Source organism: Mchenga conophoros, linkage group LG11 (assembly GCF_057382185.1).
Source record: "Mchenga conophoros isolate Kocher_MC1m ecotype Shallow Benthic linkage group LG11, M_conophoros_male_GT1.1, whole genome shotgun sequence".
Classification (NCBI taxonomy): domain Eukaryota; kingdom Metazoa; phylum Chordata; class Actinopteri; order Cichliformes; family Cichlidae; genus Mchenga; species Mchenga conophoros.
In genome coordinates this window covers 39,778,037-39,801,966 of record NC_140536.1, presented here as the reverse complement: position 1 = coordinate 39,801,966, position 23,930 = coordinate 39,778,037, and the positions used below count along the sequence as shown (strand labels likewise).

Here is a 23,930-nt window from a genome sequence, read left to right as displayed (position 1 = left end):
AGAGATGAGGGTGGAGATGAAGGGAGAGAAAGAGAGCCACTGAACAAGAAAAGAAATCTTTAAGAAGACAAGCAGCAGGAGTGAAGAAGCAGGAGGGGGAGTGAGGGAGGGAATGGGAGAAAAATAAACGGGGAACTGGCCACTAACACAGAATGGTGTCCCTCCGGACCACTCAGAGCAGATGTATGTGTCTGATGGCATGTCAGCCTCACGTCTGCTCTGTTTGCCGCTCAGCTGGGTTGCCATGGTGACTAGCACATCCTTGCTCGCCTTCTTCCTTTATGCATCCGTCCCTTTCTCCCCCACCTACACCCTCCCTCTATCCATCTTACATAAACCTCTTACTTGTATGAATGCAGAAACACTCTGAGAGTGAATGCAGTGAAGTCTACATTTTTAAAAAAGTGATATTGGGCTTCATCGCTTCTCTTTCTTGCATACATGCACGAACTCAAAACGTCTCCTGGCATGTTGCCAGTGTTTCCTTCAGCTGGCAAAATAAAAGCATCACGGATTCAGGAAGGATACAGGAAGTGAGCCAGTGAAAGAAGCCTGTTTAACATGTATGGAGCTCAGTCAGAGGGTATGAGCACCACCAGCACCTTTAATCACTTTTATGGTCCTCCGTTTGTGTAGATCTGTAGATCTATGGATACAATACGTGACACAGAGAGTAGCGGAGATGCAGCCAAAGCCAAAGCTGTCACCACACGAGTATTAATTAAGGTTACAACATGGCCTTTTCTGAATCTAGAGTCCCTGGAAGGTTTAAAATGGTTAATGCAATCATATATACCCAAATCAGAGATGCAATTAGCTCAGCTTAGCATAACAACTGGAAACATTCAATCTAATCTACTGTCCAAATATCAGAAATACACCTAATCAACATATGTAGAGTCATTCATTTTTAAGTTTATACACAGGTTGTCAAAGTTTGGATGGATCAGTACCATTTTAGGACTGCTTGTTAATAATTCACACATCAGACAAATTAAATTATGAATGGCTGCTTTTGGTTGATGATGACCATTCTTTATTCTGGAATGTAGTTTTATAAACATGAGAATGGTAGAATTTCTTTGTACAAGCTGTGAGTTTAGACAAAGCCAGGGTAGCTCAGCTAAGCTTAATACCTCACAATTCTAGCTCTGTGACACACACACACACACACACACACACACACACACACATTAGTTCTATTGATCTCCACATTTAACTGTTGGCAGGAAAACAAATGGGTGAAATTAAACTAGACATCACTGAGCATAGTTGGGATAATAAGCAAAAGTCCTTTAAGGCAAAAATGAACCTCCACTTTTTTCATCTGCATTTTTGCACTTGTGGCAGTGAGGTAGTGCCTCTCTGCAGCATCACAGTCTCATTAAGTGGTGAAATAGTCATTGCCATTTCACACGCCAAACAGTCTGTAGACAAAGCCATCTGCCCCTGTCGTTTATGTCCCCGGGCGGACACCGTACTCCGCCAAATGGCTATGAAGGGAGTCTGGGACTTGCATGGCAGCTGTGTGTGTTTTTGTGTGTCGACGTGTGTGTGTGCACACAATATACATCCACACATGGTTGCCCATATGTTTTGTGTTACATGTTCTAAACGCTAATATCTTTTCTGACTGTGTATGCGTGTGTTTTTGTTTGATGGCGAGTGTGTTTATAAAAAAAATCACCTCAGGCTGTTTTTCCTTTTTCACTTTCTATTTTCAGACACACATAGTGATGACTTTGTATATTTTTCAATAAAGCGTTCACAAACCTGCCGGCGACAAACGCTCTTCTAGTAGATGGCTTTACGCTGAAGGTTTATGTAACACGCATCAAGTTGTGGAACATTTGGAGGACTTTTGGCAGCATGTAAAGAGCCTCCTGAATTCCCACATCTCTCTGTTTCTGATTAAAGATAATCAGAAGCAGAGAGGAAATCCTGAACTTTAATGAAGAGACTTTGAGTACGGAGGCATTCACAGCATGTGTGTTCATTAAATAATTCTTAAAAGCCAAATGTATAACTTGTAACTGGCTAAAACGTGAAACTGACAGGCACACAAAACTCGCAGAAATTGGTAAGACATGATTTTAACTCACTGATCTCTTTTTTCCTTCCCTTTCTGCTCACAACTTATTTCATTTCACATTCTTCACTGTTCATCGTCCCGGTCATATCTTTTTGTTCTGCTCTGTTTCCTCCCCTTGTCCCCGATTTTACTCTCTATATGTAATTCCACCTGACTCAATTTCTCTCTCAACCTGTCCTCTGAAACCTCTTTGTCTGCCTCAGATGCAACGTCCAGGACTACATCTGGCACAAGGGTGCCCGTTGCGAGTCGGTGGTTACTGAGTTCCAGGTGATGTGTCTGGCCGTGGGCACCTCAGCTCTGGTGGTCCTGCTGCTCTTCATGATCATCGTGTGCTTCGCCAAGAAGCTCCACGTGCTCAAGACAGAGAATAAGAAGTTGCGTAAGCGCAGGTGAGGAGACGACAAAAGTCTGAAAAAAAGTTGGGTTTTTTTACCCTTATTTGGTTTGTGCCTCAAAATAACAGCATGTAAAGATTAGTACCGCTGATGTGTGTATGGTAAACAAGACAGTGAGAGCATTTTGGGGCCAAAATGGGTAGGGTGCACTGGTCTCTTACAAACCAGTAAATAATTATGATCATAAAAAGTGACAAAAACAAATGCATTTTGTTTCAACTAGGGCAGGACATCTTGAATAAACATTCAAACCATGATCATCCTACATAAAAATATTCACTGAGTAGCAGTAATTTATTAGTTTAAATCAGGGGTGGGCAATTCCAGGCCCCGAGGGCCGGTGTCCTGCAGGTTTTAGATCTCACCTTGGGCCAACACACCTGAATCACATGATTAGTTCATTACCAGGCCTCTGAAGAACTTCAGGACATGTTGAGGAGCTAATTTAGCCATTTAAATCAGCTGTGTTGGTTCAAGGACACATCTAAAACCTGCAGGACACCGGCCCTCGGGGCCTGGAATTGCCCACCCCTGATTTAGATTCTCATAAATACTTTTTTAAAAGTGTTAAATTATATATTTGGGAATGGGTGACTTGGCTCTTGCCAAAGTAACATTTGAAGTCACTTTTCGCTTTAGAAGTGCTGCTAGGCAGACACAACCAAGTCCTTTGATATGCAAAGCTCACCTTGTACTGTTGTTCACTTTAAAAATACATATCTTTGCCCTTCTAACTCTTCAGTACTAATAACGAATAATCCAAAATCTCAAAATCTTCCTTTTATTTAAAAAAAACCTGGAAGTTGTTTATCTTCCCATTTTTATTAAATACTGGATCTTCATCCAGCTCAAAAAAGAAAGGATCTAGTTGTTTAGTCTATCTTCACTCTGTCTGGCAATACCACCAGCCTCTGCGTGTTAGATATATTTTTGTTAATGCAAACAAGAGCTTCCAGAGAACAAAATAAAAGATGGTTTAAGTCCGCTGAGTAGGGAAATTCTGAAGAAGAAATAAACAGATAAAACCCCCTCTGTCATGTATCCTGCAAACTCCACACTCAACTTTCACTTACTTCATTTTTTTTTTTACTTTAAAAGATCAGTCAAACAAAACTAAAAACTGGGGCCTTTGGGCAATATGATGCAGCAGATTTATTATCAGCTACTCGGCAGTCGCTGTGTCTCAGCTGCAGTACATTACTCCCTCCATCGATGACTCAACCAGAAAACAGTTTATTGGCTGGCACTGCCGTTGGGCCAAAGTGCCACCCTGGCTTGTGTTTGTGTGAAACGACAGAGAGCGGCTGATGCAGAGAGAGAGCACAGGGGAAAATAAGTTTGGTAGAAGGAATCTAAAAAAGATCTGTTTGAAATATCTGAGCTCGCAAGGTCCTTGGACCAGCATGTCTGAGCAAGTGATGAAATCAGTGGTGTACAATAAGAAAAAGGAAAAAGTACAGAGTTTAAAACCGCAGCAGGATTGTTTTCAGAAGTTTGGCTGTGAAACATGTTGATCAACAGGCGGCAAAGACTGAAAATAATAATAAGAACCAAGAACAGCAGAATTTCAATGAGTATGATAAGCACCTCCCATTGAGGGATCCTGCCTCTTTTTAGAGAGCACTGATCTACAACAACAATCTCTGATTAATTTAAGGGACCCAAACCCAAACTTGATATTATTTGAGAAACAATTTCTGTTTTTTGTAAAAGTTACATTTTAATTAAGAATGTTGCACCATTTTAATTTAGATGTTTAGAGGTGATTAAAGGGAGCTGAAATCACAGAGTGAAGATTTCGTAAAATGTCAGAGGCTCGTAGCAGAATTACAGAAAATATTAGAAACGTAAAAAAAGAAAGGCAGGTGAGGTAAACAATAACACGAGTCTTCCTCTCTCAGAGACAGGGCTGCAGAAAATGCTTGTGTATTTTTTTTTTTTTTACAGCAATTACTTCTCACATCTCACAGCAAAGTTTTCAGGAAAGAATGACTCAGAACATTTGAAGTAAAAGAGATTCAGTGCTGAGCTCAAGGACGAAAGAGTGAAACTGCAGCTTTTCTGCAGCAGTACAGCGACTGCATAACCACAATCACGACATGCAGATGTCTCGCTGGGTGGTTATTTGGGCTTGTTTTGCAGCCAGTCACTGAATTGATCACGACCTCTGTATAAAGCTTGTCAGAAACCGGGCAATGATCCTAAGCACAACTGAAAATCTACAACAGAATGGTGGAAAGGTGAATTTTAAAAAATCTAAATGAGCTAAAGCAACAACTTAAAGAAGTGTGGACTAAAATACCTCTACAGCAATGTCAGAAACTGCCAAATCACACAGTAATTAATTATTTTGATTTATTGGTGCTTAGGTTGGATCTAGAATCACAGGGTGTACTGGACAGGAAATCAGGTCTGCACAGTGACATGTGAAAACATTCCTTTTCACATGAATGTACCTGTGTAAGTCATGTTATGCCACCTTCTATTCAATTCTTGCCACATGTGTGATTAATATGTTGTACTTTAAAAAAGGAGTGCTAAGCTTGTGAACTTTGTAAAAAAAACAGACAGCAGAGTCTGTCCTTATTTTCTGTCATACTATGACAGAGGTGAAATGGCCACATTAAACATGGCCCAAAATTTCAAGTAATGAGTTCAGTATATGCACTAATGAACTAATCCTTGTGAGCCAAAAGCTTGGGCACCAGAATGTTTTAAACACCCAGTTTCACACAGATTTTTTTTCAACTGTCTGATGTCAAAGACAGAGCGTGAGCTTCATATGGGGGGATGAACTAAAACCACCTGTTTCATATAGATGGGCTAGAAAAAGGCCCAGTGTATGATATATAAGGATTATTTTGAACTGAGAGTCATGCAAAGCAAGGAGAACACAAATATATAGGCAAAAATTAGCTTAAATATTACAGCAACTGATTTTTTATTTGTGTTTAATTCATGTATTTTTAACACGTGTCAAAATTTTTGACAACAGTGGAAATAAATGAATAATGTCCTTTTACCATACTTAAACCTTTGAGGTTAATAGGATGCTTGGTTATAGAGTCAAAAATCGAGGTTAGTCTGAATCCAGTTTCTAGGACAGAGAATAGTTTAACGCTATTTAAAGTGAAGCTAAGAAAGAAAAATACAGGTATAAAAGTAGGAGGAGAAGGGAAAAGCCAACAAAGAAAAGGCAAAGAGACGAGGACAGTCTGAAGGAATGCAGAAGGAAGCCAGGGGTGGGAGGGGCGGCATGGAGAGCTGATGGCGAGCAGCCGGCTGAAAAACTGATGACAAGATAGATGCGGCAGGCAGTGCAAAGAAGAAAAGCAGGAAAGGTTTTGTTCTGGTTTTGAGGCATCGCAAGTGTTTTTGATGCATGAAGCATATTTGATGTGAAGGATTTTTCACCACCACTGTGGTTGAATGGTTTCATGTGGTTCAGATTTTTAAAAATGTTTTCAGCCTAATGTTTTATGATTAATTGACCTGCCTCATTTTTGAACTGCTTTAAACATTTTTGGAAAAAATAACTGTTTTAGTTTCTTACAGCACACGGGGATGTGTCGAGCATTTTGCAATCATGAAATCTTGAGATACTGGAGAACGATTAGCATTTCTTTTTCAGTCAGTCACTGAAGTAATTACTCTGCACTGCATCTTTAATTACATTGATGTTACTAGAGTGTATAGAGAGCTCTTTAAGAGTTCAGATGTAAAGTTTTGCAGATTGAACCAAAAGTAATGAATATCAAAATGTTTAGTTTTTAGTTTAATCACAAGAAATAAGAAAATTAAACATTAAAGAATAAGACTTAAAAATGAGAAACGTTTGTGCATACTTCAAAATGCAATATGGGGTCAGAACATTAGAAACACACATTTTTTTTGTTAAAAAAGTAATTGGGGGCTTTTATTTTGAAAAAGTGACATATTAAAGGATGCTGATACCTTTCTACAACAAACTAATGGATTTTATTTTGATAAAAGATATTTTCCTGAACATCCTGGTCATTTTTCACAGCTTTAATGCATTGCATCCTAAATGATTAACACCTATAAGATGTGTGTTTTTATGTGAGTGTGTGTCATACCAGTAAACATTGGGGCAGAAGAGCTGTGCTGGATTCAGTTAGATTGCACAGATCACTCCCATGTATCTAATGACCTGACCACTGAAGATAATACTTGGGATATTTGAAGACCTGTATATGTATATATGTGTTGCAAAGAATTAACTAAAAATGCTCTAATATAGGAACTGCTTTGGCCTCTAAAACACACATTGTTAGTCGTGTTCAGGACAATTTATGGAGTTAATGAGGGACCTTATTCTGTAACCACGGGACACACTTGTAAAAATGCACAACGCGAAAAAAGGCTGATTCTTTGATATACAGGACAGTGAAGGAGAAAAAGAGAGTGACAGACAGATTGCAGGGCTGGACTGAATACAAGAAGAGTGGGTGGGGGTTGTTTCGGCATTGCTTTGCCAGTCCTGGCGTTTTAGTGATGATCTCCCTAGCAACAGAGCTGTTGTGGATGAGAAGCATCACGGATGCAAATGTGAACCCAAGGACCGGCTCCTCATCACCAGATCCCACGCTATAGTGTTTATTTTTAGCTTCACTGAGAAGGTTATCTTCCTGCTAGTCATGGTAATGGAGATTATGGACGATGAGGATGATGGTGAGAAGGAAAAGTAGTGCAGTCAGTAGCAGCTGTAATGCTAGTGAGCAGAAATTAAAAAAAGGGGGGGATAGGGTGATGTCAGTGGTACTCTGGATCCAGCTGAAAGTAGGGCAGTCTGAACAGGCAGAGGGGAGGGAGGCTGGGAGAAACAGGCGGAGGCGGGGTTGACCTACATACAGCTGTGCGACCTGAGGGGTGTGAGCGGTAGGGTGCAGCATGAAAGAGACAACAGAGCCTCATCAAGTGGTCGGCAAAAGAAATCAAAGAGGAGCAAGAAAGGAGAAAGAAGCAAGAGAGCATAAAGGAGAAATGGAGGCGAAGGGCGACATTTTAGGGGAGTAGAAAGGAGGGCAGGATGAAACAGGCAGAGGGACTGTTGCAGGAAAGAGAAAGTGAAAGAGGAATAAAAGAGGGCGGATACAGAGAAAAAATCTCAACGTGACACAGAGGAGAGTGTGTGCTTCTCACAAGCCTCATGAATACATGCGACTCCCACACTCCCCCATCTGCTTTGGGTAATTGCAGTGTTTCTCTGCCGCAGTCGAGATCAGACCCAACATCCTGGTCGAAGATGGAGCAGGGGGAAAAAAAGAGAGAACGGGAGGGAGGAGGAAGAGATTGATGAAGTGCTATGAAGCATTTTCAAATTCCTCAGGGAATTTCATCTATCTGAACAGTAATGAGCTTTTTTCTATCTCGAGTATTTAAATGATCAAATTATAGGCGTCACCTATCTGGAATCAAGCTGAATACCAGTTTGTTCATGTAATGCTGTTTATACTAACTGAAGCTGCTCATTGTCATTAATGACAAATGCTGGAATGAGATTAAACATAGGATCCTGAATCAATTGTTACATAGTTACTATTCACCCCCACCCCAAAAAAAACAAACTTGGTTTCACTTTTAGGAAATAATATGTTTAAGTTTATGAATGCTAATTTGTTAGAATTAAACATTAGTAGATGCTATAACTTTAACAATAAGACAAATTCAATCAAAATGACAGCACCAGTATGAAGTTAGATTGACCCATCCATCCACCCAGACCTTCTTCAAGACAAATAATCTGGATATTATTTCAAAATCCAGAACGACTGTTTCAACCTTGGTCTGTCTGACTTATCATAAGCACTATACTCATTACCCTTACCCAGTGTTGGTCAAGTTACTTGAAAAAAGTAATCAGTAACTAATTACTGATTACTCCCCCAAAAAAGTAATCCCGTTACTTTACTGATTACTTATTTTCAAAAGTAATTAATTACTTAGTTACTTAGTTACTTTTTAAAAACACGATTTACAACATGAAGAGGTGATAAAGCGATAGATCTTTCAGCCCAATTCTACTTTTTCTACATAATCCATCATACAAAATGTAATCAAATGGAAAAGTCTCTTTTTTAAACTTGTTTTATCAGTTTTAATCTTTTAACTTTATGCATCAAGCAAAACATTTAATTATATGCAACATTCTCTGACTTGAATAAATTAGTTTAACATTTAAACCTATTTTCTACACATTCCAGCACATAAAATAAAATATTTTTTGTGTTTTTACTCACTCTTTCAAACAGATGCAAGTAAAACACAGCAGAAAATAAATAAAGTCAAAGACTCAGCGGTCCTTTTGCTCTATTTTCACCTGTAAAGCAGGAGCAGGGTAGGCGGAGGGTTACCCTGGTGCAGGTGTGCTGCGGTCAGTTGAAGAATCCGCGCGAGTGTCTCTGTGAGTTTCCCATCACGTCGTAGCTACTCGGTGCTTGCTCGGAAGTTTAGGGGTTTTTTTCGCTGTAAAAAGAAGTTTTCTTCCCACGCACGATGGACGCTAATGTTTTTGTCACTTTTTATGGAATCAAACTCAAAGTAAGGTCAGTACTTCCACACTTTAAACGCTGCACGCTCATACTCTCTCCCGCACTCGATATATTATCCATTGTTGATCTGCACACAGCTGCTGTCACCAACGTCGCACTTGCTTACGTCACTGTCATGAGACATTCTCGCAAAAAAAATCACGGTTTTAGTAACGCAGTAACGCAGCGTTCCTACGGGAAAGTAACGGTAATCTAATTACTGATTTTGCAATAGTAATCCCTTACTTTACTCGTTACTTGAAAAAAGTAATCAGATTACAGTAACGCGTTACAAGTAACGCGTTACTGCCCATCTCTGCCCTTACCTGTCTGATAGATTCAAGTTATGTATTTAACTGCTCAGACTACATATGCATGTTTTTATTACGTTATACTGCAGTTTATTGTTTCTTACATTTAATTCTTTGATACTAATTTCCAGCTTTACCAGTATGTTCATTTAGTGACCAATTTATCACCCCCTGTACTTGTCACTGGCAATTTTCAATAATCAAAAATTACCAAACCTGTAGGATATATTAGGTCTCATTATTGTGAAGGAAATAATATTAAGGAAAGCCTGTTTAGGCAGGTAGAAAACGTCATGATACCTGCAGCTGCTATATGGCTAATTGTGAAGTTTTTCATTTGTGAATCTGCACAAAACTCTGCAACAAGTATGTAAATATATATTTGTTATCTTAGGTGCAGCATTTTAACAGCCATTGGCAGAAAGACAGCAGAGTGAATGGTCCAAAGCTGGTGATGCACTTCAGTGTCTCCCCCTCTCGTGTCATTACCTTGTTTTTCCTGTTCTGTGGTTCATCAAATATAAATCTCAGGAATGCGGATCAGAGAAGCAGTAGTGTTTTTTGTGTGTCTGTGTAGTAAGTAGATCACAGCCTTTTGTTTAACTATTGATAAGAAAGGGATTTAAAATGTTAAGAGGCTCAGGATAAAGGTTAATATGTGCGTGGGACAAATAACAGCTGAGAAGACACAAATCTATGAAACTCTGCTACTGTCTGCTTTGACCTCTGAGACACACATCTCTTTGAGTTAAGAAGTTGAAGTGGAAGAAAATAGAAAGGGAATTCCTCTTTGCTGCTTCTCTCCTGAGATGAAAGAAAAGCCAGAGTGTATCTGTGTCTGTTTCACAGCAGTACACCTCGTTTTCAGGAGACAGATTAGATGGTGAATGACAGAAGCGCCATAGTTTAAACCATACTGCATATGTCGTCAGTGCTCCATTGTGTGTGCTTAGTAACCTAACATACAGTAAAAAGATGTTCCTTTATGGCGTAAGATGGAAAAAAGAAACACTTTGCAGGAATTTTCAATACATGTTTCTTATCATCAGAGGAGAAAAGGAAATCTGAGCTACACACAGATGAAGTTGGGTTGGATGGATGGGTCAACAAAATATTAGATTTTAGCTGCAATTTATTTACTCTTTCATTTTTTTAAAAGGCAGTTTTTTTTGTTTTGTTTTTTTGATTTTTAATTTTTGTGCAATTCCATATGAATCCCTGGTTCCATCCCAGGAGGAGATACAAATCCCTTTGGGATTGAGTCAGGAAGGGCATTGGGTGTAAATAATCTGCCAAATCAAACATGCGGAGCTACCTGCTGTAGCAGCCCCTTGTGAATAGGGGAGCAGCCAGAAGTAGTTAACTGCTTTTTATTGTAACAGTGACAAAAATAGTCTTAAAATGCTAATAAATAAAAAATAATAATCAATCAAGCCAATAAAACTGTAGTAAAACAGTTAAAAATCTAACATCAGAGCATTAAAATTTTAGGACCTGGTGCAGATTTTGCATGCCTTTTGCTGAAAATAGCCAATATACAGCTGCTTCTTTAGGAGAATAATGATTTTTTTTCCTCCTACATCCATGTTCTGATCAGGGAAGTGATGTGTGAAAGCAGGTAATTTCACCCCATTAGTGTCTGATTAAATAAAAGATTGTTACATCAGTGCTCGCATTTCTAATTCCTTTCTGAAAACTGCTGATTGAAAACAGCAGGTTTCATTTTGCAGGGTTTTGAACGATGTTGTAGGTGGACAATCCAGACTTTTCGCAACCTGTAACCACCAGATATTTTTACAGTCCAAGACTCGATACTGCTTCATATTGTGGCGGGGGATGTGTATAATGTATTTGTATGGTAGAGATTTTTATTTTCCTAGATTTTATTAACACAGATCAGTTGCATCAGTCGTGTCAGCTGAGTTGAGAAAAAGCGAATCTACACAAAAGTATGTTTTTAACTTGTTTGGATTTTTCCCTGTTTTAAACAATCATTGGTCAAATGTGAGTCAAGGTGAAGTCTTTTGACTGATCCAGGTATCCTTTTATTCTTAGTTCGTTGCATCACAGATAAAATGTTTGTGTCTGATTTTTTCTGACAAGCAGAAGTCCTAATCTTTTGCTGTCTGACTAATGCTGCTTTCTTGCTTTTTCTCTCCCCTTCTATCTTTTTTGTCAACAATGTAATCTTTCCCTAAATTTGTCATTTTCTTCACTTTTTCCTCCACTGATACTTTGGTATTTTCTCCTATGATCCCATTTTGTTTTACCATCTCTCCATTTGTCTTCTTCTTGTCGCCTAATGCCCTTTTCTTTTTCACATCATTGCTGCATCTCCCTTTTATACTTGCTGGATCCTCAAATTGGCAACTTACATTTCCAAACCTGGCCCTGCAATTTTCCTACCGTTACTCTCGTTACTGTCATTCTTTCTTTCCTCATCTTCGCTCTTTTCCAACCTTCTTTTTTTGTCCTCCCAAATTCACATCTTTTCACTTTCATCTTTGACCTCGCTGCTGTGCTCTGTATTTTATTCTTTCCTTCTCTGAATTTCTCAACATCTTTATTTTTTTCCATCTTTCTTCTCCTAATTGTTTCCTTCTTTTTTCTCATCATCCTCTCCATCCCATCCTCTGATGCCCAGCAGTAAGTACCGGCCTTCATCGGAGCAGCACAATGATAATTTCTCGCTGTCCACCATCGCTGAGGGCTCCCACCCAAATGTAAGGAAACTGTGCGACACCCCTCCTAACGTCCCTCATGCCCGTGCATTGGCTTACTATGATAACATTATCTGTCAGGTAACGTGGTTCTCGCCTCTATCTCTCACCCCTTTTTCTGCATCTCCCCCAAATCCTGCCCGGGCCCTCGACTCTCCTCCAAATGCATGGGCATGAGTATTCTCCAATACTCCGAGGTGTGAAATGCTAAAGGAGGGGGATGGGAGTGGTCATAGTGCAATAAAGAATGGTGGGAGTTTTCTAAAATACTGCAGGAAATCTAAATGCAATAAAAGCGAGTGGGCATCCATGCACTCTAATAATTTCTACCCTCACATTCATAGGATTTTATCTAAGAACAAATTTAATCCATTAATCAGAATATCACATGAATTCATTTTGAAGTTAAATTTGAGCCTGTTTATCACAAACAAATCACACTCTTTTTTTCTACAGGTTTTCCTGTTTGGTTTTTTTGTCTTTGTAATACCTCAAATTCTTATTTTAATGAACCAAGATGAAAACTCACATAACATTAGAAGCTATTTTGCATCATCTGCAAGTTGAATTTCATCCCATATATACATTTCAATTCCTGGAAAAACAAGAAAAATGCATTAAATCTCTCAATTCTTACATTTTAAAATTTAAATTTAACACGACTTCAAGTTAAAGAGCATAAACATGTGAAAATATGCTGTTCTGTACTATATACGGTACCCATGACAATGAAGTCATGTCCTGACTTATATTTGTAATATCTGCACAGATAGTCAAGGACCTTTAGCAACTGTAGATCTACACACTGCATTTTCAATTATCATTTTAACACAATGAGAAAAGCTAATTTGATTGAAACTTGAAGAATACGCCTTTTTGAAACACTTCCTGTTGTGGATCGTCATGTCTACAATGTCTTTACAATGTGAAACAAGTTTCTCATTAACCAACACAAAGGTCCCGCATGTCATACAAATGCTGTTCTCAAAATCACTGACAAGCTACAAATATGTGGACTTAGATGTCTGCTGTTAAGTTATGAAGCACCTTGAGGCGACTTTTGTTGTGATTTGGCGCTATATAAATAAAATTGAATTGAATTGAATTATGGACTGTAATGAATCATAGAAATAAATACCCAAGGAGTAACTGAGCTCCCCTCTGTGACCCCTCCCTATCCCATCTCTTTCTGATCACCTCTTGCATCAGGATGTCATGGCATGCCTGCTCTGTCGCTAATATGCACCACCCAGTGGCCATATCAGCCACCGCAGCTTTGCTTTGCTGCTAAGAAATCTGTACTTTTAACAAATTGTCTGCTTGACTTGTTTATCCTGAAAGTGGGCGGGGAAATGGGAGGGTTTTCTGGATTTCTGGGGGAGGAGAAAATGGGGAAAGGAATCCCAGAACCAGGTAAGCTTTTAAGGGATATTTCCTGGACATGGTTGGGGTTATCAGGATAAACATCTGAGATGCAACGTCTCGCTGCTGCCTGAAGGAGGCAGCAGAGATTCGACAGGTACCTCACTAACTGAAGCATGGGTAGCTTGTAGAGCTAACGCTAACGTTGTAGCAGCATGGGTAGTTGTAGTGCTACAACTGGTAAAGAGTTTGTTTTGTTTTCAGATTTTAAACCTTTTGAAAATGTGGTACCACCCTCTAACAACTTTGTAGGTTTTTTCGGGTTTTTTTGTTTTGTTTAGCTTTTTTGTTTTTACTTTATGATTATCTTTAATATTATGCGACAGCATAGGCTAGCAGTTTTTAGATGGAAAACTGTCACAACCATTCATTGTAACCACACCTAAATACCGTTTACCATTTATAACCCTGAAATATCTAAAAACTCAAAGCAGTAAAAAAAAAAACCATCATCGTATTCTAACATCGTCTCTTAGCTCTCCTTCCTAACTCAGGACAACCCATCAAACCCTGCAAATTACCTCTCATCATTGGGTTGAATAGTATTTGTAAACTGTTTGCACAATTTAAGCTACACTGTGAGATCTACACATAATTCTGACGATTATGTATAGTACACATTTCTGATGCAGTGTCATACATATCACTGACTTATAGTTAGCTGGTGAAAATGAACCAAGAAATGCAGGAATTTGCCAGAGAAGACAGTAAAAAAAGAACCCACAGGCTAGCAAACATGGAAATGTAAAAATGCCTTTAGGACTGTTGTGCAAATATTTTCCATCACAGTATTTGGTGAGAAGGATAATATTTATTTACAAAAATATACCTTTAAGCACAAGGCTGGGTTACGATCACCGTAGCAATGTCAGGCTTCACATATTTATCCTGCAGGTCTATTAATTTATATTTGTATTCTGAATTAAGATTTCCAGTGTTTCGAATGAACGTTTAATAAAAAAATGCTAGTGCTATTGAGAGTGAGGGTGTCCAAGGGTAAAAGAAATAAATCAGAATATATAAAATATTGCAAGTGATTATTAAATCATTTACTTATGTAACTGATTTCCTTCTCTAGTATCTTACACTATCTTAAAGTTTCCAACTACTATTCAACCCAGATTAATTTTGCAACAGGTTTGCCAACCACATACAAAACTGACCTTTCCATATGAACTTACCCAAACCAAAAACCACACGAACTCACCAGTTTTCCCCAAATAAACCCCAAATAATCCTCTAATAAAGCAAATACCCTGAATTCCCTTCCAAACTAACAGCGCAGTGTCTGTGCTATGAAGGCTGAGACCTGAACAGAAATATCCAAAACTGTACGTACTGTGGTGATACAGAGTTACAACCAGGCAGCACCAGAGTCCGCATCTGTAGCCAGCTGGGAATATCAGCTGACATCCGAGAGGAAGTCTAGTTACTCCTACTATTGGTCTCTGTCTCCAGTGCTCCATCTCTCTCTCTCTGTTTTATCTGTCTCTATCTCTTCCTGTCTGCCTCCCTCTTCTCCCTCTGCCTCTCTTGCCACTTAATCTCTCTGTATCACCTCTGATCTGCCGTGCCTCTCGCTACTTCTCTTTCTTTCTTTCCGCTTCACCCTCCTTCTTTCTCTGTCCGTCCTTATCTGTCTTTCTGAGGATGCCTTGTATGGTTTTTGAGGAGTATAACCCTTTGCCCCATCCCCCTCCCCTCAGAAAACCATGAGCAGATACACCTGGGAGTGTAAGACCAAAGAGGAGTCCGACTGTGAGGTAAGATCAAATCCCAAATGTTAGATAGTCCCGATCCTCTCTTCCGCCTTCCCAAACAGCTCTTTCATTGTTACTGTGGCCCTGTCAATCACCCTTTTCAACTATCAGTGAATCAATCTGAGCCTTTCCCACCCACAAAATCAATAAAAGCCAAAATAAAAACGGATAGTAAAGTCAGAAAAACATGCTATGTTAGAGCAGAACACACAACTAAAATTAACAAAGACAGCCAATATTTAGTGTTGACCTGACATATTTACATTTGGTAAACTTTGGGCTCCATTTAATATTAATAAGAATTAAAAGTATGGCTTTATATAATACCCTTATTTTTCCAGCTTTTATGGTCTTCAGGTGTTTATTTTGTTTTTGTTTTTGTTTTTTTAAGCAGTGTTAGTATGTGTTAGCCAAATGGATGCAAATATAACTTATTTGGTAGCATTAAACTGACAGGTTTTTTAAAGGGCAAAAAAAAAAAGCATTTAATTTTGACTTGTGTAGGTAATTACTTTTGGCTGCTCCCTTATTTTCTGAGAGATCACCACAGTGGACAGATCAGATTGGTTAGATTTTACACCAGATGCCCTTCCTGATGCAAACCTCCCATTTATCCAGGCTTGAGACTGGCACTAGGACTCGTGGGTCACACTAACTCATGAAGGCCCTGCGAGTGTAAGGCACATTTAAATAAATATATATATATATATATATATATATATATATATATAATTTTTTTTTTTTTTTTTTTTTTTTTTTTCAAATTTGAGGGGCTTTACACTAATATTCTACTTCCAGATTTTGAAAAAAAATTGCTAGCTAGCTCATGAAAATGGAGTAATGTCTTCTTTGAATGCAAAGCTTCATTTATTTTCAGTTTTTAAGACAGAAAAAAGAGAATATTTTAGACATGCCGGCTTTAATCTGACTATTCTTTTGTTAATCTGTCACATGAAATTTTATGAAAGTGAGATACTAAAGTAGCCCTTTAACCCTTTTTAAGCATTTTTTTGTAACACATAGCATTTAAATTGGTTACGTTCCTCCAGCAATAAAGATCCAATGCCTAGAAGTTAAAAAATCCAGTCTAACAAAGGCATAAAAACAGCATCGCTGCTGCCACAAGGAGCTGCTGACCTTGTGAGGTCCTTGTCACATGTCCAGACAGCCACTGTACCACCTCCATAACACACACAGGCACACATGCTGAGGCTTTAATGGAAGAAGAAATACCATTCAGAAAAAGACGAATTTACAGAGAAATTGAACCCCCTCACACAATGCCATTTCTGCACAATAACACAAAAAACACTCAAAGTTTCCCAGCAGTAATAGAACGCTTTGTGTTTCATTCACCGTGGTAGATTGAACCCACTTGTCCCTAATCTTCCCTTCACAGAAATTCAGCAGAGTCCAGACACACAGTTTTCTCTGCAGCAAACCCTGAAATGAAATTGTTTTCTGTCAATACTAAATAAATTCCACACAGAAAATGAGTTGACCAGGCAGAGCTGGCTGTAATTTCTAAGAGGATTTCATTTCCACTGACTGAATTGGCTCTCAGACTGACTTATCATAACAGAATTAACCTGAAGTGCAAAGGCTGCAGGTTTGATGTGTAAATCAGCAAAGAAAATACTAAATACTCTCTTTAAAAATGATTTCGTTCTTATGATCCTTTGTGCAGACTGTGATCCATGTGGTCTTAAAACAACAAACTCTGCGATTAATCTTTGATCTCGATAATAAAGTAGATAGTTGAAAACTTCTGACTTTAAATTTGACTTCTCTGTAGGTCATTGTGACAGCGGTGAACTGTTGTTGCTATGATTCATGTGACTGTCCAAATTTTTCGAGAAAGGACGCAGCTTTAGAATCACTTAAATAAATAAATAATAAAAAGGTAAGTGTGAGTGCATACAGGTACTTAACCATTTGCAGTAATAAAATCCAAAGAAATTGTTCTTTTATGATTAATTCTACTAATAATTATTTGTTGGTAAGACCCAACTTCCTATTCAGTGACTTGTTTCGTTAGGGGAATTCACACCACTTCAGCACAGGCCTTTAAAAGACATAAGACTATATGATGTTTGCCCCTCCCAGAGCCTGCTCCTGCAGGTTTCTTCCTGTTAAAAGGGAGTTTTTTCCTTCCCACTATCACCAAGTGCTTGCTCATAGGGAGTCATCTCATTGTTGGGGGTTCTCTGTATCATTTCAGGATCTTTATCTTACAATACGAAGCACCTTTAGGCGACTGTTGTTGTGATTTGGCACTATGTAAATGAAATTGAATTGAATTGATAAAATGCATACAATGTAGCATATGATTAAAACTCAAAATACTCCATATTCAGATCCAAGTCAGGATGTGGGAGTGATGCTTGCCATGCTATTCCTTTTTGGATTAGTCACACAGTCACAGCCGCATTGTGCAGTGTCCCGACTGCCTGCCTCACCCTGTGCTTCCCCCTAACTCTGCACAGTCCTTATATAGACACATATCCACTCAGGGGCAAACATCAGTCAGTAAACTCAAACAGCTATGTATACACATGCGTGGTGGCATTCCTTTTAATACAAGCAGGCAAATATTAGCAGACACACATGCATTCCAGTACAAATATTTTAATATGATGTGTGTTCATGCATAATGCTAATGCTAAAACACACAAAGGTGTATTGACTCTTAAACACTGTTAATCAGCTGCAGAGAAAAAACTGAAGAAAATATTGATACATAAATACAACACCATCAAAATGTTTTGTAGCTAAAACACTAAATCCTTAAATTCAGGTCTCTGACAAGATCCAAAACATATTTACCCTTTTACTTAACAAAAACCCTCTATGTTTATTATTTAAATATTTCTGACTTTGGCAACCATAAATAGTGTGGGAGTAGGGCAAGTGTGGAGAGGCTTAGGATTTATCATTTAATAATGACCAAAGAGTATTTATGTCAGGTTAGGTAGGGGTGGAGAGAGGACGCAAATGCAGGACTCTTAATGGTGATGTAAACCCAGAAACACAAAGTTCAAATGTGAAACCAAAATAGGTCCAAAAACCGAAACACAAGGACTAGTGAAACACATGGAGGGGACATAGGGAGGCTTTATAGACATATACATGAGGAGCATTGAAGATCTGGCACAGACTGAAAGTTATAACAATCTGAAAGGAGGGAAAGGAACAAAAGCATAACAAGATTTGAGAGAAAACTAAGTAAAACAGGAAATAACTGAAAGACAGAAAGACTAACATCAAGTTTTATTATATTAAAATTACAGTGATTGCAAATGAATCTTAAGTGCAATATTCATTTATTTCCCAAAGCTTTCATGCAATTTGCAGGACCATTAAACTAAATTGGAATCCAGTACACAAGAGAAGGACGTCAGGAACTGTCCATGTGCCTCTATCATCATCATCATCATCATCAAAGCCCTGTTTTTCTCTGTTCCCACTCTCCCAAAATGAAACCCACTCAAAAGTCCTGATGACTCTGTGACTGCTGCCCACTCAATGCCCACACCCCTCTCCACCCATGCACTAAAACATTGAAATCCAACAAACACAAACATTTTACAGTTTCACGCTGACGGGAGGAAAGAGGGCCCCTATCCCGTAACCATGGAAGTGACGTATCCACACGTCTTGCCTGAAGTTACTATCTAGGCCAGCAGCCATCGGGTAAATGCTCTCACTGCTCTTCCTTTCTAAAAAAGTGCCATTGAATTTAAACACAAACATTCAATTAGGGGGTGTTTGTGAATGGCACAGGCCCCAGGGTCTGGAATTTGATGTGTGCGTGCACACGTGTTTGAATGAATGTGTCTATCTCGACATACTCTGTTTGTGCTTGCCTGTATGGGTGCACCCTTGCGGTTGTGAGTGTGACAGAGAGGCTCAGGCTGACGCCCCAGGATGCCTCAGCTCAGTAGGGTCGATGATGCCATGCAAAATTAATGGAAGCTAAGAGGCTGGAAAACTGAGCTAAAATAGACTCTGCAATCAATTTTTCCCCTCTGACCTTAATTAAATTCAGATGAATTAAACTGAAACCTCTAAAACACAACAGTTTCTCCCCCGGTGGGTATGTATGACGGTGGTACCCACAGATAATCAAACAGGGTTAGTTTACTTTTGTTCATTTTCTTGTGTTTTGGGACACTAAATGGTCACGGTGGAGGTGAAGCAGGAAGACGCTGGGTGCACTGCATGAGCGGTCATCACTGTCCATGGGGTGTATTGTAAGGGTTTTGCATGTGGATGTGCATGTGCTTCCTGGGTTGCCTGAAGGTGTAAGGAGGGCGGGTGGATGGTGTCGCTCATGCAGCTCACCTCAGTGTCACCTCAACCAAACACAACATACCAGCCAAGCATGATAAACAGCAGAGCTTTTAAACCACTGAAATGACTGCTACTAAAATTATTTTTGCTTTCAATACCTTCTGTTTTTCCTGATGGTATTTTTCACCATTCTGACAGCTTTTAAAGGCTTATACGTGTGTTTTTTGCAGAATTTAAAGTTTTTACTACAAATCCAAAGTCAAACCAATTCACCAGCATTTTTCTGCAATCACTTTTTGTTTATAACACACTCTAATGAAGATAGGTGTAAACTGATTATCATAGATTATTGTATTTTTTTCCAATATAAAACTTTTAGTTGTAAATATTTTCACAAATGCTAAAAATTACAACCTTTTTATTACATGCTTACATTATGATAGCATTCGAGCGTTTTTTAAACTAGTCACAAAATATTATATAGGCTGTATACTAAATGTTATGAATGTTCTATTTTGCTTATGAATTTCAGATTGAAGAGGTTAAAGTGAAGAATTATCATGCATTATGGATGCTCACCTTATAATTGCAATTTTCAAATCTAGCTGACATTTTAAGTCCTTAGCCACACAGGCCTATAGAAGAGCCAGTGTGACTGAAGTGTGGCAGCCCCTGGTATTCAGAGGCTGCAAGGGAAAAATGTGTGTTTCCCAGTTGGCAACTGGTTGCTGGAGGTTGCTGGCTGTCATTAGGTGAAATTGGTCACAAATAGCGTGCTGGATCAAAAACCTCCTTACAGTTGCTTTGATTGCACCAACATGTTTCAAAAGGGTGCTGCAACTTTAAAAGACAACTTTTACTTTGAAGCTAAACATTTTCTTTTTCTCTGTTTTCTGTGTTGCACTTTCTCAGCTCTGCAAGTAAGTTGAGTATTTGCAGACATCTTTAAGACATCTTACCTGCAAACTAGGGCTAACTATGGCAATCTACTAGCAACCAAGGAAATCACAAGGAGGCTGTTGGTGCAGTACTGTATATCTCTTTATGACCAATTTCACTGTCAGCAACTACTCGTCAACTAACAAAGAATATGTTGGCAAGTGTAGTTGCCAGGGAGTCCCTGACTTGTCTTTAGACCTGCATAACTGAGGCTGTTGCAACCGATTTCCCAGCAACTGCCAGCAACCATTCACCAGTCGGGAAATACACAGTTTTCCCTAGTAACTGGTGATTGCCAGAGTGTCTCTGTGACTGGTCCCAAAACCTACTTGAATATACCGGTATACTCATCACAGCAAAACTTATGTTGGTTTCATTTCATGGCAGATAGGTTTTCCTGTCACAAGGGGGAAAATGGTTCTTGCTACTTAAACCTTAACAATTGTTGCTTTATGTTTCCAGTAACCTGTGGCAGGTAAATCGAATTCAGTCATCATTATTTCACAATTCTGATCAAGATGACACAAGATTTAGCTGAGATTCTGTTTCAGTGCACGAAATTAAAGAAAAATCAATGAATGCCCATATTGAGCAGTTCACTTGCATTTTATTTTTAAACATGGATAAAATACATATTAAATCTTAAACGCTTATACATGGTCACACAGAGCTCCCACACATACATAAATTCAAGTGAACTTTTTGTTCCATTCAGGGTGCCGATCTGGCACAATAGAGCCCCCCACACACATTCACACGTACACTGATATATGCACAAAGCATCTGTCAGCTTCCCATGCTCTACACACAAGAAAGGGCATTCGGCCTTCTACGCTTGTGAAAACCTAAAATTACATAACGCATTTTCATTTATATTTTGCTGTTCTGAGTATATCCTTATTTCACCTCTCACACCTGTGCTCTTCTGTCCAAGCACTGATAAATGTCAGTTCACAGTTAACCATTAAGTGCAGACAAAAAAATCAATCAATCAATCAATACCTATCTTTACTTTTATGTATTATTTGATGTAGTACTGATTGTATTATTTTTGGAACTCATTAGATCCAACTTTAAAAGCAAAAGAAAAAGGTAAACACAGCAGCAGTGTGGTCCATTAAAGCACCACATTAGAACATGACAATTTGTTTCCATGCATGAAATTAAAGACAAATTAAAACTTATCAAAAATGTGCTGAGCCAAAGCTCATTTTTGTTTTCTTTAAGTTTGTAGCTAGAATAGGAATGTTAGTACTGGATGATTCAGTAAAATAAATATTTAGGTTCAGTGCCAGTGCTGACGTCTCAGAATCTGTGTGCTTGGGGTGAATCATGAATTCATTTTTCTGAAAAATACACTATGGTGAGTGTGTCTCACTGAAAAACTATTGAAAAATGCTTGGTCAACATTATGGAAAATGTGGGTTTTAATAATGTAAACTACTGAATAGTGGCTGGATGTAGCCATATATCGATTTGCCACTCCAACCTCCACATTCTTTCCTTGCCTTGGTACATAAAGCACAAAATATTTCCTAAACTGGCACTGAATGCTGGCATTGGGCATAAATTGTTAATACAGAATTACTTAATATGGAACGATTGGTAATCTGTTTGCTGAAGAATCCTCGTGATAAAGAAAGTCCACTCTTTTCTTTTGCAGAAAGTTTAAATGAACCCAGAGGCAGTTCTCGACCAATAAGCAGGGTTGTAACTAAAAATCAGACTGATGGTTGATTGATTTCTTTGGTTCTAACTGTAATTTATTCCCCCACTCCTCCTCCACCCCTTCTTGGGTAGGATGATCCTAATTCCCAGAACAAGCTGGAGGACCCGGTGAAGGCCCCGCCCAAGGAGGATGACTCCCTCAACATCCACAACTCTCTGACCCCCAAACATGAGAACCACAAGGTCCTGGGCGAGGAGAACTCCTCGGAGGTAAACTCACTGCAGAACAACATGATGTGAAACAAAACAACCCCAGCAACCCATCAATCCAACATCGAAAAACGACAAGGTGCGCCGGCAATGGGTGCCCGCAAACCCCTCCCTGCTTGCTGTCCATCCGCTGCCGTGTGCACCTAAGTGGTCCAACCAACCAACCAACCAATCAGCCAGCCTGCCAGCCAGCCAATATACCAGCCAACCAACACAGTCTGTACCCGTTTCCAACACGGCAACACTGCCACAAAGCGGCCCCAAGTCGCCGCAAAAATCATACACGACCATCGCCGCCGTCACTGCCCCAGGTGAAAGTAACCCCACCCCCACCAATTGCACCCTGCTGCTGCCCTGCAACACCCCCTTACATCCAGCCACACCCCTGTTTCGCAGCCCCTTGTTACCCCCTTGTTGCTGTCACTCTACTGTCCCTTATCTTTCTTACCTGCACACACACACACACACACACACACACACACACACACACATACACACATAAGAAGCATACACCCACTGTGAAAAGATGACGACATAGCCACACTTATATGTATACACACACACACATAGACACACCCTCCCCCTGCCTGCATTGGTGTATTTTGTAAAAAGAAAGAAATCATACAGAAGTTTAAAACGTACGTAAAACGTCAATGTAAAAAAAAAAAAGTTAAGATAAAGCTACTGAGAGGTTTTGATGTTTGTCTGACTAATCCAGTGAGTATGTATAAATATTGGAGAAACAATGCTTGGATTGATTTAAAAGAAGCAACACAATGTGTCTTGGTTTTCATTGATGTGATTTCTAATCCTTTGATGTACTTGTTTTTTTGTTTTTTTTTGTACTTTTTTGGGATTTCGAACAGAGAATAAACAAACAAGATTCAGACAGTTGTTGAAATAAACCTTTTTAACATGACCTCTTTGGGTCCTGTGTTTTACCTCAGTGTCGCCTCCCCCTTTTCTTACCCCTGAATTCCAACGCTCTGTGCATGGCTTTGAACGCAGCTTCTTCAGTACTTGTCATAAATGTACTTCCTTGGTTACGCAGTCAGGTTGGGGAGTCTGATCCGCTTCACAACAATTAATAGTTATTTTCAAAAAGCACAGATTATGTCTAATATTGATATTTAGTATCACATATAAGCCTAAGTGGCTGTTAGATGCTGACATATATTTCACAAGAAATCACAGCTCGACCTATTAGCTTTCACACACATCCCATGGCCTTAATCTGTAGACTGAGGTGTCTCAGTTATCCTGGTTTAAGTGGTATGCCTTGAATATAACTGCAAACTTAGGTAAAAGTTAAACCTCTGTGTAGTGACTGAAATAGTTTGATTTGCTGTAGGCGAAGAAGATGACCTTTGTTCCTGTACGGGTCATTATGATTTTCTAACCTTAGTGTAAAATTTCAAAAACAAACAAACAAAGAATTTTTAAAAGTTTGTGATTTCTGTAATTTAACAATATTTAGCAGAAAGCTCTTTAAGGTAGGCTGGACGT

At 39.0% G+C, this 23,930-nt stretch overlaps 1 protein-coding gene across 8 annotated transcripts in view; it reads left to right on the top strand.

Moving 5' to 3' along the window:
* Nucleotides 1-23,343, top strand: part of cspg5a (chondroitin sulfate proteoglycan 5a) — a 62,644-nt gene extending 39,301 nt beyond the window's left edge. Inside the window, exons 3-7 of one of the 8 annotated variants that reach the window (XM_085293017.1) lie at nt 2,296-2,484; nt 11,997-12,075; nt 15,201-15,257; nt 18,846-18,947; nt 22,287-22,425. In XM_085293017.1, coding sequence (XP_085149143.1) covers nt 2,296-2,484; nt 11,997-12,075; nt 15,201-15,257; nt 18,846-18,932 — 412 coding nt within the window. In that variant the 3' untranslated portion in view covers nt 18,933-18,947; nt 22,287-22,425. Of the gene's footprint in view, nt 1-2,295; nt 2,485-11,996; nt 12,154-15,200; nt 15,258-18,845; nt 18,948-22,286 lie in introns of all 8 variants that reach the window. The other 7 variants (XM_085293014.1, XM_085293013.1, XM_085293018.1 and 4 more) reach the window with 7 other exon arrangements.
* The last annotated feature ends 587 nt before the right edge of the window (nt 23,344-23,930 follow it).